Source organism: Xenopus tropicalis, chromosome 9 (assembly GCF_000004195.4).
Source record: "Xenopus tropicalis strain Nigerian chromosome 9, UCB_Xtro_10.0, whole genome shotgun sequence".
Lineage (NCBI taxonomy): Eukaryota > Metazoa > Chordata > Amphibia > Anura > Pipidae > Xenopus > Xenopus tropicalis.
In genome coordinates, this window is record NC_030685.2 from 73381293 (window position 1) to 73401728 (window position 20436).

Below are 20436 nucleotides of genomic sequence, written 5' to 3' on the forward strand. Positions count from 1 at the left end.
ACATTAACCGGGAAACATCAGTATTCTATTCTATTCCATTGACATAATAAAGCACATTTTGTGAAAGATGGATTACCAGTTATCCTTACTCTGAGTTCCCAACACGTCTAAATTAATTGATGCTTCCCTCAACCCTGCTGAAAACAGTTGTAAAACATTTTAAATGTTATATTTCATGTACTGTGCCGGTCACTCGGAAGAGGGATATCTGCTAGCCCCCAAAACATTTGAAGATGACCCATGGGGTCCTGGGCCTTCTACACTTCTGCAACCACCAACCCTCTACAGTTATCAGTTCCCCTTAGTTCTCCTGACAATCAACCGGGCCATACCACAAAAATAAATAAATAATGTCCTTTCCCGCATGGGGGAATGGGCACAGCTCATACCCTCAACCACTCCCTTTAGTGCTCATTTCCTTGCGGCGGATGCATGGGTGACAAGGATGGCGGTGGTTGAAACATACAGCAGACCCCATGACCATATGGGCCCCCTTTACCTGCTGTTAGTTACATCACTGGTTTCCCTGCTGTTACCGTGGCCATACCGGGGGCTAACTGGGAATGCTCTCTGCCAAAGGGACGACACACGGTATGATAACATTACTACTGTAATGATCAAAACAGCAAGGAGTAAAGAGAAGCTGAGACCTGCCCCATTCCTGAACAGTCTGATATTGATAGTACACTGATATTGCCACTATACACATACCAATAAAAATTAAGTTTGGTACGTCTATGGCCAGCTTTACTCTGCATGGGGAAAACATGACTGATGCTCTTTCTTTTGCACAGAACAGGAATGTCCAGCCTGCATCTATTCCAGCAGATATTGTGGCCAATGTCTATTGATACATAAACATCAGCCGGAGGGTGCAGGATGAACACTCCTGGTTCCGATTGTAATAAATAATCTTCATAGTAAAGTGAATAAACAATAAGATAGAAAGCTAAGCAAGGGAATTAATTCTATATTATTGGTCAATACCATGCCCATACATTTAAGTGACTGATTGTACAATCATAGTCTATTAACATCATTCCATGTTCATAGAAGTCTTAAACCTCTACAAAAGATCAAGTTCACTTGCCAAGTAAGTGATGCCTTAATCGTCGCCTCTCCAGAGACCTCTTAGGTAGTTGCTATGTACAAAACGGCATGTGGGAGAGAATAATAAAAAGAAAATATCCCTGTATTCTTTCCCAGATTGCTCGAAAGGCTCCAGCCAGGGGTAGCAGTAAAGCCCTATACAATGGGCTCATTTTAAATAGGACAAAAGAAATCTCAAGGTGCAGGGACACGGTGGTGGCATATCACATTACTAAGCTGCTTACCTATGATGCCACTGTCTTTGCTTTCCAGTGTGGAGCTGGGGCTGCTGATGGTTCCACCAGGACTGGTTTTATTGGCGGCTGTCTTGCTGATGCAGCTGTTTAGGGTTGAACAAGGGCTGGCAGTGCAAGGGGACGCCGTGCTGTTCGTCAGCGTTGAGCAAGGGCTTATTCCATGACTTGATACTGTACACTGTAATAAAAGAGCAATTAATTGCCATGACAAGGCTAAAGGTATAGAATGCTGCATCTTCCATAGTGACAGTTGCGTGCAACAGCACAATCAGTTCCCTTCCCTAATGGCCGGCACAAAATTGCCACTGCGATACCACGGCTACCCAAATTCTCCTCTTGGATATCTCTTTGGGTAGTGTTGAGTAGTTAGTAAATTCAGACTTATGTTTATTTTATTAATCTTTCCACTACTAACACAGACAATGTGAGAAGAATATATATATATATATATATATATATATATATATATATATATATATATATAATACACACTCCAGGGCATACGGCAGACTGGTTCCTCAGGGAACATCCTGACATAAGGCATGTGTTTAAGTACCTATTAGAATAAGGTCTTGTGTTGAACATTAATTAAAAAAAAAAAAACTACTTTCCTAACAGGGTAATTTATCTCTGTATAAACAAACCCCTTCCATCCATAAGCCACAGCCTTTGTTATGTTTTCAGAGCAACTCATTATACAGAGGGCTGTTAGAAAGTGGTTTAAAAGGGTGGTTCACCTTTCAGTTAACATTTAGTACATTACTGAATGTCCTGTTCCTAGTAACTTTGCAACTGGTCTTCTTAATTATTTGTTTATTTGTTTAATTGTTTTTGATTTTTTTTGTCTTCCTCTTCTGACTCTTTCCATCTTCAAATGGAGGTTGTTGACCCAAGCAGCCAAAACCACTGCTCTTTAAATCTTAATGTTATTGTTACTTTTTATTATTTATCTTTCTATTCTGTCCCTCTCCTATTCTTATTCCAGTCTCTTATCTAAACCCCTATTTGGTTACTAGGTTAAAACACCCTAGCAACCAGATAGCTTCTGAAATACCAAACTGGAGACCTGCTGAAAAGAGAGATAAACAACTGAAAAACTACAACAGTTAAAAAATAAACACCAAATGCAAATTGTCTAAGAATATAAATGTCTACAGCATACCCTTTAACATTTCTTGTTTAGAGCAAGAAATCACAAGCTATACAAAAATAATATTCCGCACAAGTCCAATTCATTCCGCTCATGTTAGAAAGGGCACTGCCCCTTTAATGCACGACTGAAGAAATGCTTAGGTAATATCATAGCGCTTTTAAGATCTGCATACATAATAGAGCAAAATTATTATTACTTACAGTTACAGTTAATTACAATGAAGTGATGTCATCGGCTATAATAGCTGCCTAATGAAGTCACTTGTGTCACAACTGAATTAAGCTTGAATAGCTTGAGGCTTCCTGCCTCTTTATGGTGATAAATATAATATCCATATATATTACAGTAGGAGGAATTTCTCCTGTACATTGTTTATGCTCAGAAAGATGGTTACAATGACAAGAAGTGTGTGTATGTGTGAGTGTATGTGTGAGTGTATATGTGTGCCATGATTTGCACACTAGACTCACCATATTTTCAGCCTTCTCATCCATTGGACCTCTGGTAGTGGCTGGAATCCCTTCTCCAAGCAGGAATCCCAACCGAGTCATCAGCTCTTGCGCTGCAGGAGAACAGCCCAATTTCTTCTCAAGTGCTTCTTCTAAGGGGTAAAACACACACAAAGCATTACCCTATGGGCTTTTCACTGCTGCACAACCAGGGGCAGCACTTTCACTGGGGGAGCCAACCTTTCCATATAATCCATGGTAAAGTGATACAGACACACACACTACCCCATCTATACATCCCAACACACAAGCACAAATACACTACAATGGGTGGGGTCTGTCTGCAGGCCTAGAGATTTGCTTAATAACTGGAACACCCATTTTGTGCCACTAATTGGCTTAAGATAGTATGATGTACAAAGATCACAAAAACAACATCCCAGGTAATCTGACCCCCTAAATGAACAGATAGGGGCCATTTAATGGGTGGTAACCCCTGCGGCACTTTGCTGCTCAACCAAACTGTTGCTGGACAACAAATCCCAGAGTAATGTAATATACAATAAAGGATGAGGCATGCTGGGAGCTCTCGCTAAATCTCCACAGCCAGCAACTGCTTTAAAATGCAAAAAAAAAAATCTCCAAAGAGAATCCCAGATGATCTGTGTAAATCTGGCTCCATGTTCTTCATTCCACCAACTGGAGTTGGGAGCTTTAAGCAAAGTTTCCCAGCACTGAACAAGTCTGTCCTTTATCCCCATGTCTGATTTCTGTGTCATATAATAACCCCAAAATGACAATCACCGTATGTAAAATAACAGCAAGATGGCTGATATAAAGCTGGGAATCAGGATTCTCAGTGGTGGATTCTTTTGCATTGATAATGAGGTTTTTGATCAGTTGAATTCTTCATTATTTTCTCAATAATTATGTTTTTCGCCAAATTCTATCGATAACTAAGGGGCACAGTGGGACAGCCTTTAAAGCACCCCCAGATAGTACACATCAGAATCCAATCCTTTCATTACTGCCAATCTCTGCATTAAGCGTGTTAATCTTTACACATTTCCAACTAAGAAATACATTATCGCTGCCTTCACAAGCTGAGAAACTAGGCTGTGCCTGCATATAGTAACTCTGCCAAGCATTCTGCAGCACCCTAGTAAGAACACTACCATGTTAGTGCCCTGAATTACCCACTATGAAAAATAACTCTAATTATGGGTCTAGACATAAATTATTCACATAAGCCAGGCCAACTAATCTGACCAGCACAACCAAATGTACCTGAACTACAAATCCCAGAATCCCCTTGTGGCACATTGCAGAATATTCATAATAAGGCTAGTTAGCTAGGGCTGGCCACACTACACTACACTACATATACACGCTATGATTTAAAATTGCAAAGAAATCTCTGCCTCTCCTGAAGTGGATCAGATTTGCCTGCACAGAGGGTTGCCTTTCTTTACCTGCTTAAAAGTAGTAATGGGAATGAGTGGCTCAGGGCTGGGGACTGGGCAGCTGTATGTTGTGGGAAGGGCATGGAGGGCCTTATAGGTGGGGTCAGGAATGGAACGTTCAGAGAGGTGAGGCAAAGGCAAATTTACTGGCAAGCACATTGTAATACAGGTATGGAATCCCTTATCTGGAAACCCGATATCCAGAAAGCTCCCATAGACCCAATTTTAATCAAATAATCCAGATTTTTAAATTGATTTCCTTTTTCTCTGTAAAAATAAAACAGTGCTTTGTATTTGATACCAACTAAGATAGAAATAATGCTTACTGGATGCAAAATAATCCTATTGGGTTTAATTAATGTTTTATTGATTTCTTAGTAGACTTAAGGTATGAAGAACCAAATTATGGAAAGACACCTTATCCGGAATAGGTGGCAACCATTGCTACAGCTGCACCCTACTTTGCAGAAAGGTGTCGATGTAACTGCTATAAATGGAAGTATCTGCCAGTCCCTTTCAAATCTTTGCCCCGGTGGTTATGACTTTCAAATAGAGATGCAGCGAATCCAGGATTCGGTTTGGGATTTGGCCAGCATTCGGCCTTTTCAGCAGGATTCGGATGTGGTCAAATCTATGCCTCTGGCTGAACTGATCCAAATGTAAATCATGTGACTTTTTGCCACATAAACACGGAAGTGGAAAATCTTTCACCACGTGCAAAATGCAGTTTGCATATGTAATTCAGGATTAGGATTTGGTTCACTATTCGGCCAAATCTTCTGCAAAGGATTCAGGGTTTGGCTCGACCCTAAAATAGTGGACTCGGTGCATCCCTACTTTTGAAACAATGTAGCAGAAGCCACCTGATTAATAAACCTGCACACTGTTTCAAGAGGGAGAACCAGAAAATGGAAAAAGATGGACTGACCCAGCTTCCAATTGAAATTACATGGACACATAACTTTAAAACCATTGTACTGTTGTATTTACTGAATGTGTATTGGAAAGTTGCTTAGAATGACATTTCTCATTTATTAGGCAGAATTTTATTTGGAGGTTTATATTAAGGGAGCGCTCGTACAGTATATTTTACGAGAGTACATATTCTGACGCGTTCTTCATCTGGGACTTTAAATAACAGTTACAATATCCAGGCTTCAGGGCTGCGGCACAGCAATTAAATGTGCACGTCCTGTCTAGCAGTACTTAATATGCACGGAGAGGAAGATTCCATTCCCATTCGCAGCTCTTCCTTCTAATTGAGATGCCGCCAAGGGCAGGCTACTTGCACAGGAGCTGTAAGTGGCTCATTGCGAGTCCTGTCCTGTCCCGCTGCTACATACACATTCATTAGTTGGACCCCGGTGACGTCTGCCTTCCTGTCAGATCTGGAGATGCTGGCCTGAGTGCCAACTTACAGAGCGGAATTCATTAACCCCGGGAATAAAAAGGAACTTCAAAGAGGCCACACAGGCTAAGGATCCTCCCCGCCAGTGTCACCGGCCAATATCTCATTGATTGTGCCGGAATAAAGTCACATGGGGCGGCGGCAGCCCCTACATACATTTAGCTGATGCACAAATATACAGGTATGGGATCCATTATCCGGAAACCCATTATCTAGAAAGCTCTGAATTACAGGAAGGCCATAGACTCCATTATAAGCAAGTAATTCTAATATTTAAAAATGATTTCCTTTTCCTCTGTAACAATAAAACAGTACCTTGTACCCAACTAAGATATAACTAACCCTTAATGAAAGCAGAACAATCCTATTGGGTTTAATTCATGTTTAAATCATTTTCAGTAGACTGAAGGTATGGAGATCCAAATTATGGAAAGACCCCCTTATCCAGAAAACCCCAAGCATTCTAGATAACAGGTCCCATACCTGTATAACTCTATTCAGATTATTTATCTTGGGTTCTTAAATAGTTTCTTCTTCTTCTAGTTTCTTCCCTTCTTTCATACACAAAATAGTAGGTTTACTTCCCCTTTAACCAATATGCCACTAACAATGCAGCTGAACAACTACAACTGTCAGTTTTCAGATGGGGGTTCTGGGGTTTGCCATCAGATGGATTATCAATGGTTTCTCAATTCAAACACTGTATCCCCCTATAAGGAGCAGTTTTCCCATGCACTCCTCACTTCCTCTTAGAATCCACAACAGGAAGTGAGCGCAATGGAATTTGCTTCCAAACGTAAATACAAGACACAGGTTTAGTTCCTTCAAGGTGAATTCAGCCAAATGAGCACTAAGGGGCCAGATTTTGCATTCACCTGTGCATAAATGACTCCCTTAGCCATGTTCATTCTCATATTAGGAGCTTACACTTTGGTAATAGCATTTCTTTAAAGGAGAACTCCACCCAAAAACTTTACCGCACTGGAAGAAATTGCAGTTCTAAGCAACTTTTCCAATGATATTAATTCATTTTTTAATTCTTTTTAAATGTTAATTCTAAATGCAATTGTTATTCAAAGCAGTATTTGTCTGGCTTTATATATTTTCTGCACTACTGGTTCAGACTCCTGAAAGAGTGTAGCAGAAGCCAACCTTGAGGAGAACTGAAAGGGATGAACAATCGCAAGGAAAATTATAAACGACTGCGAATTTTGAATGAATGTAGGTTGGAAAGTTGCTTAGAACGACATTTTCTTTCATGGTGCAAAGAAACAGCCTTTGAATGGAGTTTTCCCTTTTAAGAATGTAGAGAAAGTGTTAGCTCCCGCTGCCAATTCAGCCCAGCCCAGTTAACTCTTCTGTTGCCAGAGGCGCTGCTGCTAGACCCAAGGAGCAGCTGAAGAGTTAACCCTGACACATGAGCCTCTCGGAGCACGCAAGACTCGCAGCAACAGGTGCCTGACAGGCTGGAAGGAATGGGAACCATGAGGCACATGTGGCCGGCTTCATCGGGGCGGCTGTGAGAAGCTGCTAATTTGTACAGTGGTTAATATTACTGCCCCCTCCCTGTGCCCTGACAGGAAAGTCTAGTTTCCCTCACAATGAGCCATGCATGGGGCAACGGGCAAGAACAACAGCCTCGAGCTAGCAAACAACGGTGGTGCCCGGCACAAAACGCTATAGGTAAAGAAATTAACCCTGCGCTGCCAATGCTTTAAACAGTACACAGGGGGTTAAACCGCCACTTGGAACTTTTGCTGAATGACACTGAATTATGTTCTGCAGGGGATTCTGTAAGCTGTAGTTCAGCAACTATCCAAAGATGCCTACCTCTGGAGTTAATGCCCAAATTCTACCCATCAGTGCCATAAAACATGTTCTCTCCTTAGCCATGAGTATTATTTACACATTCGCCCCCAAACCACCCCGAGGGCATTTCTTTTGCCGTTTATGTGAAATGACAGGGTTACAAAATAGAGAACTCACCATTCTGGTTGGGATCCGGCAGCTCGGAGACTTTCCTCAATGGCATAGCGATGGCATCTCCCGGCACTCTGGGACTCTCCACATACTTGGGCTTCCTGAGCAATCCTGCAATGAATAAGGTTGGGGCATGTCTTATTTGTTCCAGATGGGACGCAAGTGAGCGGCACTGGGACACTGCCTGGGTTCTCACAGGAGAGAGGGGGGAATTCTCCGGCAAGCGAGCGAGAGAGCGCGGCTCTACCAGCCCACAGCCAAGTGTTGTCTCAGAGCTGCCTGCTGGAATGTAAACGTCCAGGGAAAATGACAAGCAATTAGCCCTCTAAAAGGAAACTGAATAGGATCCAAAAAGGGGGAATGGCTCTGTTCTTTGTGCCACTCTGTAACACTTTCCTGCCCTGCACTGTTATTCCCAGCAACGTGCCACTCACACAATGCATCTCTTCAGGGATTTCCTTCCTTTATATTTTCTCCCTATAAATCTGCTGCTTCTGCACAATCTGTGCATTCTAATATTTATAGGGCTGTAAACCCAACCATGCATCTGACTAATACATGAAACTCCCATTCTGAGCATCCCCAATGTACATTTATTAAACATTTTCAGCAGGTTTAAAGTTTTTATATTTTTTGCAAAACAGTGTCTGTCTGTTCTTTTTCTGCACTGCTGGTTCTGTCCCTTGAAATAATGTAGCAAAAGGCAGTCTTTGAATGCTTCTTTATGGGGCTGTGGGATTCGGGTTTACATTCCCTTTAGAAGGAAAGATAAAATCACCTTGGGGACACCAAATATTAGGCACCCACCTGTGATTATAGTAACTTACCTGGAACCCAAAAGTGACCTCTTCTCTCACTGTTTTTTTTGAACTACAACTCTCAGCACCCTCTGCACTCCCGCAGGCCAGCTCTGAATAAAAGCTTTGCTAATTTACAATTCAGAAGCGAGCAGCGACTGGGTCCAATAGGTCCCATGGTGAAAACTCTGCTATATATATTTATATATACATATATATATATATAAAATCACACGACAGGTCGCTGACACCAGCAACCAGGTGATGGTTTGAATGTTGGAATGGAAAGTGAATAAGAGAGGGTAGGGTTACCAATTCCTGGTAAGGTAAGATAAGGTGGTCCAAATAGTCCCACACATGGGTAACCGCCAATACCCAGGGGACTCCTTTAACTATTCACGGATTAGAGTTTAACCCAATTACAATCAATACAACATAAAAAGTACAGATTTCAACCCTTTGATAGAGCTTTAGGGGTCACAGTCCCCCCTCCTACAAGCCTGTAATGTACTGTGGCAAAACACAAGCCCATTTACTCTCCCAGCAGCTGGCTAATAAGGCAACTTGCAGGATCATATATCATATGAAGCCATGGGAACTGGCACTTACAGTGTGCGTGTACATCTGACATACATTCTAGCAGCCCATTAACTTACATGAAAGTCACTGACTGGTTTCTCAAGCCGATGAGCATTTGCTTAACAGGAGAGGATACCCATAACTGAGGCTCATTAATTCTCTGTCTTTTTAACTAGGACAATAAAATGTTACTATTTCTTACTTTATTAAATGATGTTAAGAGGACAGGAATGCAGAACAATCACTGGAAGCAATTAGAAATACAATAGATGCCTTCCTGGGAAGAAAGCAGAAGGCCACACTGCCATCTATAGGACAAGTGAGAGAACAGCACGCTAAGACCTGCAATCATTGTGCTTAATTCAAATGCAAGCGCAATTCCAATACAGAATGCAGGTCTTGCCAGTGTGCTTGCTGATGATGGGGTCTGGGCCCCCCTAAGTTCTAATCTTACCCACAATCCTTTGTGGATAAAGCATGGAGGGCTTTGTTTACCATTGCCCCATGTGAAAGTGCAATAGCACTAAGAGGCACAAAACTGCTCACCTTAGGACCCTTGCTGCTTACCTGCTGCAATGGCTCTTGCAGTCTGGGCCCAGTTGAAAATTACAGGGCTCTGTAGCAATTTGAGCCTCTTGGCCCTCATGAAGCTGGCAAATCTGACATTAGTGGGGTCTCCAAGAGTAAGCTCACGTACCATCCCGAAGCCCACCCCTATATAAAAACCAGCATTGCCAGGCCCAGACAGTACTGTATTTATGGGAGAGTTACAGGTCTTTGTTCCCCATTCTGGAGCAAAGTGTAAGAGGTTTATGCCAGTTTTTTGCAGTTTACATAAGATCCTTAGGTACTGTAGCAGGCCAGTCTGACTCTGACCGTCTTGACATGGTACAATTCATAAGGACCAAGTTGGCAGCTTTTATCGACCCATATGTGCCCACGTTAAGGAAGCTTAGCTTTTCCTTGGCAGCCCGTACCTGCTTGGGGCCCTGTTCTAGCGGAAAAAACAGAGCTGCAAGGTAGCAGTTGCATACAAACATAGTAACATAGTAACATAGTAAGTTGGGTTACCTTTGCTTACAGTTACCGTTGCTTTGGATTTGGCAGTTCTGAGCTTCCACAGCTCCACAGTGACATTGCAGCGAATTTATATTCACCGTAATATATACAAACACAGTATAAATTAACAAGCCCGGCTCTGCAGCCGTAATACACTCATAGTGCCAACACTGCATGTAAATAGTTACCGCTTTTTTCCCCTTAAATTCAAAACACTACAGTAATAGGTTTGGGCTTTACTCACAACCAGAGCAGATTTGTCCTTTAGTAGAGGCACAACCTGCGAGATCAGAATACTTATCCTTCTTAGTAATGGCCACTCAGGTCTTTGCTTTAAAGGGGCTGCTAACCTTAACTTTTCATTTGATACAGAGAGTGGTGTTCTGAGACAATTTGCAATTGGTCTTCATTTTTTAGCATTTGTGGTTTTGGAATTATTTAGGTTTTTCGTTGAACTCTTCAGTTTGGAATCTCAGCACATAAATGACCCTAGCAACCAGGCAGCAGTTTGAATGAGAGACTATAATAATAATAATTTAGTTTTGGCTGCCGGGGTCAGTGACCCCTGTTTGACAGCCGAAAAGAGTCAGAAGAAGGCAAATAATTTAAAAACAATACAAAATTAAACATGCAGACTAATTGAGAAGTTACTATGACTTACTAAAAGTTAACTTAAAGATGAACTGCCCCTTTAAGAATATTACCCGCATACAGATCTCCCATATCCATCTGCTTCCCCCCCTTGTTTATGGTAAAAGCAATGCCTGTGTAATGGCCTCGCTTGTTATTAATATTTGCAGTTGTTTAGGTTGAGTGACTCGGGGCACCTGGTGCTGCCCATTACACATACCAGGAATGGCTCGCAAGGTGGCAGGGAGCCCCTCGGAGGGACCTTATGTATAACTGAAATAGTTCGACTTTCCCCCCATCAGCCCTTTCAGTCTCACATTCAGCAAATTTATTATCGGTTTAAAGGGATAATATACCATATATCCATATATATGAGCTGTACAAAGAAATAATAATATTAATAATAAATAAGAGCAATTGCAAACTGCCTTAGACTATCACAGCCCTCAGCACACAATTACTGTATGTTTAGGAAAACCCAAGCTCACACTGTTATAAACATTTCTGGTGTAAATATTTAGGGGAAATATGTGAAAAGCTGATTCCTCAGCAAACAGGGAGCAAGGCGCAGCCCTGGGAGTTAAAGGCCATACATTCCACATTGGCAGCATGAACACGCATTCTTCATGCATTCTTTGGGGGAATATTCTCACATTTGGGAGGGTTCGCTAGGGTTGCTGTCAGAGCTACAAATCAGTGACAGTCGTATGACACTGCCGGTTCCCACTGATAAGTCCAAGGGACGGGGTATTGTGTTTATTTCTGCATGTTTTCACTTCCGGACGCCCCACCGCTCCTCAGCTAAAATGAGCACCAAGCGCAAAGAAGCAGAAAAGTGACTCCTGGGAACATAGAAAAATCACTTTAGCCTGAACTGTGTAAGATACAAGGATGATTGTACAGGAAATAATGTTGATAAGCCCTGACATCATTTTGCTTTTCTGATGCAATGGGTTGTAAGTTTCATAAATCTGCCCCCAAGATTCCGTTAAAGGGGCAGTATACCCCCTTGTTAGGGTTTGTGCTCAACATTCTTTGTGCCTGTTGTTTTATTGAAAGATCTATGGTTTTTGCTATATCTTGACCCTAAAAGGGCATCTAGAGGAACTCCATGTTTGCTCCTTGCGAGCTAGATAGGTTACCAGTATACAAACCCCTCCCTTCAACATTTGTTGTGACTGTTTTGTTACCAGGAGTGCAAAAGGGGATATCTGTGTCCTGGGACTTTAGTTATCTACCTCACAAGGATCAAACATGAAGGAGCTCCAATTTCCCTGTTTGGCTAAAAAAAAAAAATCCATACATTTTAGAAAAAGGTGAATTTTTTAAAAAGGTAAAAAAGTGCAGGGGAAACAATCTTAAAAACACCCAAAAAATAAGAAAAATCCACGAATCCCACATTAATGTCTCTCTTAAACAGAAGGAGAAACATTTCTTAAACAGAAAAATGCTTTTTCCAATATGTGATATAAATTCATTTCATCGCAGGTTTAAACAGCAAACCCTTTCAGAAGAGAATGAGAATGGCAACTGCTGGCTATTAGCCTTGGTTAACTCAGAGAAGTGAAAAGTATTAATTTCAAAAACAAATTAGCAGCAGTGCCAACTTGCTTTCTGGCTATTTCCTCAAATACAAAGCTTAGTTTAAAAACAGACGGCAGTTAAACCTCAGAGTACTTGCAGAAATGTATATAAACACTGCTAAAACCACTGTATATTTCCCTTACTGGGTAATAAGTTGAGGGTTTATTTTTTCTAGAGTATAAGGGGGGCGGTGAGACTGCCCCAAGCTGTCACTATACCCCTCCAATGAATCTCTGCCATTCAAACAATTTGTATGACAGACAATGCCCCCTTGCCTGTGCTACAAAGATAACTGAACTTGTGGCAACTGTAACTTGATTTTCTCTTTGAAGGTGGTTCAGGCTGTCAGCTCTCTAATCCATCATTCAAACTGTCAGCAGGACACATCCCCTTCAGAACTGTTTGTGTGGCAAAATAACTGACTTAACACCATGTCCAGTGCTCCAGGCCATAGGCTTGTGGCACAACATGCCCCTCAGAGAGATTACAGGCCCCAGCCCTGACTACTTTGCGTGACATTTTATTCATTGCAATCTAACCCCAGAACATGCAGCATAGTAGATAATTGTCCCATATTATTGTTATTATGAATATATTATAAGATGCCAACATATGCACCATGTCTAGAAACCCATAGCAACTAGATTTTCCACCAGTCAGGTGTCCCATAAAGCTGGGACACACATGGGACATGGTACCAGGGTTACCCAGGGCACAAATAAGCACTCACCCCAAATCTCCCCCTAACTGGCCTTCAGGCTGGGCCCCCTTAGCCCATAACAAGGTTATAGATATATAGAAACATTGGGGTAACAGTCACCCTGCTATAGTTCCAGGGGTACCCAGGGCACAAATAAGCACTCACCCCAAATCTCCCCCTAACTGGCCTTCAGGCTGGGCCCCCTTAGCCCATAACAAGGTTATAGATATATAGAAACACTGGGGTAACAGTCACCCTGCTATAGTTCCAGGGGTACCCAGGGCACAAATAAGCACTCACCCCAAATCTCCCCCTAACTGGCCTTCAGGCTGGGCCCCCTTAGCCCATAACAAGGTTATAGATATATAGAAACACTGGGGTTTGCAATTGCTGATAAATGTCTCCCTTTTACTTGGGCCCCTGTCCCACAATTTGCTCTAAACTGTAAGTTCCCAAACAACGAAGAAAACATCTGCACTTTGTAAGCAAACTACAAAAATCATCATTTAGAAACAAAAATGCAGTAAAAAGTTCTATGAGATCTATACATATAAATAATACACAGAACTGTGCCCTATGCAGCTGAATCAGGAGAGCAGAATAACTCTATATAACACGAGTGCAACTGGCATTTTTCTCACACATTTCAGGGGAAACTAAGTGGTTGCTAATGCTATTTTTATAAGTCATTTTGTTCCTAAGCTCGATAGCTAATGGACGGGCCGGGTAATGCGATCGCACGGGGGGGTGGAAAAGGGGGCAGTTTGTAAAACAAGTTTTTCCCTTGCTATAAAATGAGAAATGAAACATTAGCCCTGGGGGAAATGTATAAGGAGCAGCCAGTCGCTGATCTATTGTTCCATGCGCTGGATGTTTATTAGACTTTAAAGCAATGTATGCTGTAATGATGTATGGCTAATACCCCGGCTAATGTTACACGCCGATGAAAAAGCGTCTCGGCGGCTAAGGACGTCCGATTTGTCATTCAAGGCCAGTGTACAATTTAATACTGCCCTGCATACGCCAAAACCTAAATATGGATAGTTTTTAGCCTATATATCTATATGAGCAGATTTTAGATGGTAAAATACGAAGGTGCCCATTAGTGACCAGACCACCCTGGCATTGCAGATCATAAATCCCATACCTGTATCTATAACCTTGCTATGAGCGAAGGGGTCCTTGCTCTGTTATGGAGATCAAAGTAGAACTTGCAACTCAGGAAGCCTGAAGAATTCTGTGCTATATGTTCTAATACTTTAGATTGTGAGCTCTTGCGTTTACGGCCCTCAGATCCTAGTTTAATTCTGTAAGATATGTAATACCCCATTTATTTCTAAGTTACAGAACTTGCTGCCTTTATATGAAAAAATGATGATAATGCTCCTTGCAGTCGTTAAACATATTATACCTTTTTTTGAAATTGCCCATTGTTATGACTTTAGAATAATGAAAACGCACAAAGGCTAACAAATGAATCGGTGGCAATGAGCACCTCTTTTACAGAGTTCCAAATCTGTTTACCACAAGAGGGCGCCACAGCTGTTCTGTAATTTGTATTTCTAAGGTACAAAATGGCCTCTACTAATTGTGTACAGTATATTTGGTTCTGTGCTGCCCCAGTTACCCGAATTTCCTAGATATCTTTCATACGGCACTAAATTTCACTAGGCAAAGGTACTATGTACTGGTATTTAAGGGGGAATATAGTTTTTTCAATGGAAAAAGCCATAAGGCAATCAGCGTGTGCAATGTGTGTGAATTTCACACATTAAAATGCTACAAATATAAGATCTCAGTGTTTATTATGATGCTGTGTCAACAAGTTAAGTGCTAGCATTAACCCCTTAGCAACCAGTGACAGTATTAACCCCCTGATTACCAGAAAGGCAGGCACCAAATATTTCAGTCCCACCTCTGTCACTGGCCTGCCTGGATTCATAACTTAGTGTCAGCATTAACCCCTAAGCAACCAGAGCCTGCATTACCCCCCCCCCCCCCCCCCCCCACATACAGTTGCTAGGGAGGCATAAACCAATAAACTTCAGTCCGAGCTGCCACTGGGCTGTATGGCTTCAACAAGTAAGTGTTAGCATTAACCCCTTACCAGCAGAGCTAGCATTAACCCCCTGGCTACCACAGAGGCAAACGTCCCACCGCCAGCTGCCACTGACCTATTTGTCCTAAACAAGCTCATGTTAGTATTAACCCCTTACCAACCAGCACTAGCATTAACCCCCTGGCTTCCAGAGAGGCATAATCTGAAGACTTCGGTCCCACTGCAAGCTGCCACTGACCTATATGACTTAAACAAGCTAGTGTTGACCCTTTACTAACTACAGTTGGCATTAACCCCCTGGCTACCAGAAAGGTTGCAACATTCCTGTCATTGGGAGTGGCTATAGTTATTGGAGACAGAAGTAAACAGGGGACTCGCCACTAGTTTTAAATGGTCTGTTAATATTGATTATAACATTAGAAGAAAATAATTAGCGCATTTCTGTGTTTCCATAAGTAGGACAGCACTAAAAAAAGTTTGTTAATGACATTTCCAGGGTGGTGGTTTTTTTATCATTAGTGAGTGAAATTGCTGTTTTTTGTTGTTATAAATGTTGCCCCAGTAACTGACCACCAATAATTAAAGGGTGTGTTAATGAAGCACTGAATAGAATATTAGACTTAGGAACCTGTTCAATGACTCGGGGCCCCCTGGGAATCATAAGGGTGGGCACCTTTAAAAAAAAATGTTTACTTTAGGCTGTAGCATTCTTCAAAGGACAAAGTGCGACTAATCTTACCTCTGGTTATCCACTTAACAAGCCAAGTGCCTGTATGGCTTTAATGGGCTCCTTTATACGGCGGGGCGACAGAGGCAGAGGAGTGAGTGGATTCGGCGGGGAGTCATGGCTTTAGGGCTGACACAGCAGGGCGAATATCACTCGACCTCCAGCTGAGCAAATCACGAAAAAAAAAAAAATACTCCCAACACCCATAGTCCAAACACAGGGAAGCCAGTAGCAGCAGCAAGAGGGTAAACATTGCAAGCTGCTCTGTTACCTTACTTACTTCAAAGGGAATTGGCGGGGACAATTAACCCTTGGGTGATTCTTACATTGCCTGCATGTACCAGGTGATAATAGTACAGTCAGTAACACATGCAGGGCTTATGGGGTTGTTCACCTTGAAATTACCTTTTAGTATGATGTAGAGAATGTTATTTTGAGACAATTTGCAATTGGTCTTCATTGTTTATCATTTGTAATTTTTGAATTATTTAACATTTTGTGACCAGCTCTCTAGTTTGGAATTATGGCAGCTATCTGTTTGCTAGGGTTCAATTTAACCTAGCAACCAGGCAGAGGAATAAAAGAGAGACAGGAATATTAATAGGAGAAGCCTTAATTAGAAAGATAAGCAATAACAAGTAAAAATAACAACAAAACTGTAGCCTCACAGTGCAAAAGCTTTTGGGCTGCTGGGGTCAGTGACCCCCATTTTAAAGCTGGAAAGAGTCAGAAAAGGAAGGCAAATAATTCAAAAACTATAGAAAATGAAGGTCAATTGAATACTAAAAGTTAACCTGAAGGTTAACCACCCCTTAAAGGAACCTGCACAGGCCAATGAGAGGTATTACAGGCATCAATACCCAGGCCCCCCCAAACATGTCTGTCTGAAACCATGATTTTCAAAGCATGAGCATACCAAAGGTGCCAACGTTAATGTCCCAGAGTCTCAGCGACATATCCAACCACAAGCCCCTTGAATGTTGCTGAAAGCTATATGTATCACTTTCCCAACCAGAGAATGCTGCCTTGCATGGCTTGAAGCTTGCCATTAATGCAGAGCTTGTCCCCTACTGAGGTCCATCAGTTCTTCAAGACAATGCTCCTTCCCCTTGTCTCTCAGCTAGGTGGGTCATACCATGAAGCACAGTCACATATCAGAAGAGGGTCCCATCTTTGATTCATTCAATCACAGCCAGTAGCACAGAATGCACAGAATTCTTGGCCCAATCAAGCTCAAACCATCTGCCACTTGGCAATTCAGTTCACTGTTCCTTCTGACGGCTGTATCCGTAACCTTTGGCGTATACTTATTTCTAGAGATACATAAGCCACATCATTGCAACCATCATTATTTATACAGCTTAAATGGGCTCCATCCATAATCATTCAGCAAACACCGACTTCAAAGGAGAGGCTACACAAACCATTTTCCCAATTGCCGTGCAATTAACACTCCGCTGCCGCATAATTTTTATGGCACACACAGGGAGATAAAGTGATTTGCTCAAGGATACAAGACGCCAACAAGAGTACGGGCATCAGCGCTTGCTTACACAATAAGCTCATGAGCTTTGAACGTATAGGAAATGTAAGGTAAACAGTACATTCATACAGAACAGTTGTTTGCCTTGAGCGGTGCAGTGGGCAGATTATACAGTCTAGATGGCTCAACTACTGAAGGCCGGATTATGTTAAAAGATGTCAATATAGGCTCAGGGGTCCTAAAATAATCTGTAGGGTCACATATGGCTCCTGGGCCTCCAAACAATTTAGGGCAATGACAGACACAGGGGCAATTAGTAACCGTGATTTCGGAATGTCAGTTTCGGCGACTAATCGACACCGCTAATGGTAGTGGTGACTTGTACCACATGGTAGCGGCAACTTGTATATTTGTGCACGGAAGTTAGTCACCATGACTCATCTCTCATTTGCCATGGTTGTGTTTTTTTAAAAATCACTTCAACTAATCGCCCCGTCTGTTTTCACCCCTAGAATAAGAACCCACGGAGCAAGGTACTCGCCCACAATAGATGCTATCACAGCAAGTAACCGCTCCGAAAAGGCTTTCCACCGGCAACAATAGAAGTTGCTGGTGGAAAGCCCTTCACATCGCTTCGGTTTCCGAAGTCACGCAAAGTGAAGGAGAAAACTTTACACAACTTCGGATTACTGAAGCGATGTGAAGGGCTTTCCACCGGCAACTATTGTTGCCAGTGGAAAGCCTTTTCGGAGAGGTTACTCGCCTTCAATAGCAAAAAATCTATCACAGGTGAGTAACTCAATCCTTCGGTTCTTAACCATTAGAGTTAAGCTGGCCATACACGTGGCGATCTGACGATGTTTCGTGCGACCATCGGTCGCACGAAACATCGTCAGATGTGCCACACACCATTCAGGGCTGAACCGGCAGGTAAGGAGGTAGAAACAATAGAATTTCTACCTCCTTCTGCCGATTCAGCGCTGAAGGGAGATTTTGATCAGGCGCCTTCTATGGCGCCCGATCAAAATTTTCCAACTGGTCCGATCGGCGAGTTGGCCGATATCAGCAGCTTCCTGCGATATCGGTCGACTCGCCGACATACCATACACGCACCGAATATCGTACGAAACGAGGTTTCGTACGATATTATCGGTGCGTGTATGGCCACCTTTAGTTTTATCAGGAGCCAATTAACCTACATGGATCTTTTTTGAAACTAAGGATTTTGGATCTTTGGTGCGACCATCAGTTAAAGCTGGCCATACACGCACCGATAATATCGTACGAAACCTCGTTTCGTACGATATTCGGTGCGTGTATGGCAAGTCGGCGAGTCGACCGGTATCACAGGATGCTGCTGATATCGGTCGACTTGCCGAACGGCCAGGTCAAAAGATTTTTATCGGGCGCCATAGAAGGCGCCTGAGCAAAATCTGCCGTCAGGGCTGAATCGGCAGAAGGAGGTAGAAATCTTATTGTTTCTACCTCCTTATCTGCCGTTTCAGCCCTGAAGGTTAGTGGCGGGTCGCAGATCGCCACATGTGTGGCCACCTTAACTGGGCTGAAACGTCAGATAAGGCGGTAGAAACAATAGGATTTCTACCTCCTTCTGCCGATTCAGCTCTGAAGGCAGATTTTGGTCAGGCACCTTCTATGGCGCCGATTAAAATCTTTTAACTGGCACGATCGGCGAGTCGACCGATATCAGCAGCCTCCTGCGATATTGGTCGACTCGCCAACTTGCCATACACGCACCGAATATCGTACGAAACGAGGTTTCGTACAATATTATCGGTGTGTGTATGGCCAGCTTAAGGAGAAAACCCTCTTAAGGAGAGAACATACAAGCTCCACGCAGGTAATCAGAAGGGAAGACATTGCCTCACCACTGCCATCATCTGCATGTGAGGTTCCTAGGAAAGTTGAGAGAAAAATGTCCAACTAAATCTCAAAATGTAATAAGGCCCCCAAACAGTGTCTACTACTGATGCAAACTCCCCCAGTGATTATGTCTTCTCTTCTTCTTTAAGGCTAGCGGCCAGTGGAGACATTTGCCTTCAACCCTTAAGCCTTTTAAAAACTGGATACAGAATTACTGTCAAACTGTATGTTGATTGCAAAGGATGCCGGGGGCAACAGGAATCCCACCAATAAATCTGTACGGCCTCCAAACTCTCTGAGAACCCATCGATTTTTCTGCTCTGACATCATTTCAACAGGATCTATCCAAAGAATGTGTGGGTATAACCCATAATCTGCTCTGTACTGGGGAACATAAACAGCACCCATGAAAGCATGAAATATGAATGTACAGGATCAGGGCAAAAAGGAAGAGAGATGATTGGATGCAGATTGCTGTACCTTCTGGATAACTTCACATAGCAGATTTTATGTGCAAGAAGCTAATTGACTCCCACATTCCATTATTGCCCAATGAGCTGGATATGCAGATGTAAATCTCTTGGTATTTATGTTTTTGCCTTCAGCAGGATGCTGGGAGTTGTAGATTAACCAGAGCTGGCATAGGTTGGGCATCCCTGATATGACTGCTAAGAATATTAAACGATTCAACAGAATGGAATGTTGTTTGTGCTTTCGCCAATGATATTTTATGGTCCCGGATGCCCTTCCTAGGCTTGGGGTCCAGTCTAGAGCAAATGCCAAAGCCTTGCCCTAAAATTTAACCTCCCAACCAGTGCAGGTTGGCCAACCTGAAAATCAATGAGAATAAAATCTGATGGTAAATGCAGATTAACTGTCCTGAATACCCCTGTAACAAGTGCAGCAATGCAGTAAAACCATCCCTGCAAAAGAGACCAGTGCTGTGACCATAACTGACCAAAGGGTCACTGGGGTTGCAGATGGGGTCATGTTTGAACTGTCCTAGTGTGGCAATTTGTCTCCATAAACACAGGCTTGTGCCTATTGTGAGCAGAACAGTACACACTCACTAACACTTACATTTCTTTTATATCTCTTACAAGTGACCTCAGTTTGACCAGCAATAGGCTAATTGGGC

General features: G+C 42.5%; 1 protein-coding gene across 4 annotated transcripts in view; it reads right to left on the reverse strand.

Annotated features, from left to right (window-relative positions):
* tanc1 (tetratricopeptide repeat, ankyrin repeat and coiled-coil containing 1) overlaps positions 1-20436 on the reverse strand; it is a 132244-nt gene that overhangs the window by 43477 nt on the left and 68331 nt on the right. For 3 of the 4 annotated variants that reach the window (XM_004917689.4, XM_004917690.4, XM_012971011.3), the window contains 3 exons: positions 7806-7910; positions 2970-3100; positions 1335-1524 (listed from right to left, as the gene is read on the reverse strand). In XM_004917689.4, coding sequence (XP_004917746.1) covers positions 1335-1524; positions 2970-3100; positions 7806-7910 — 426 coding nt within the window. Of the gene's footprint in view, positions 1-1334; positions 1525-2969; positions 3101-7805; positions 7911-15946; positions 15971-20436 lie in introns of those variants that run through there. The other variant, XM_018097469.2, reaches the window with a different exon arrangement.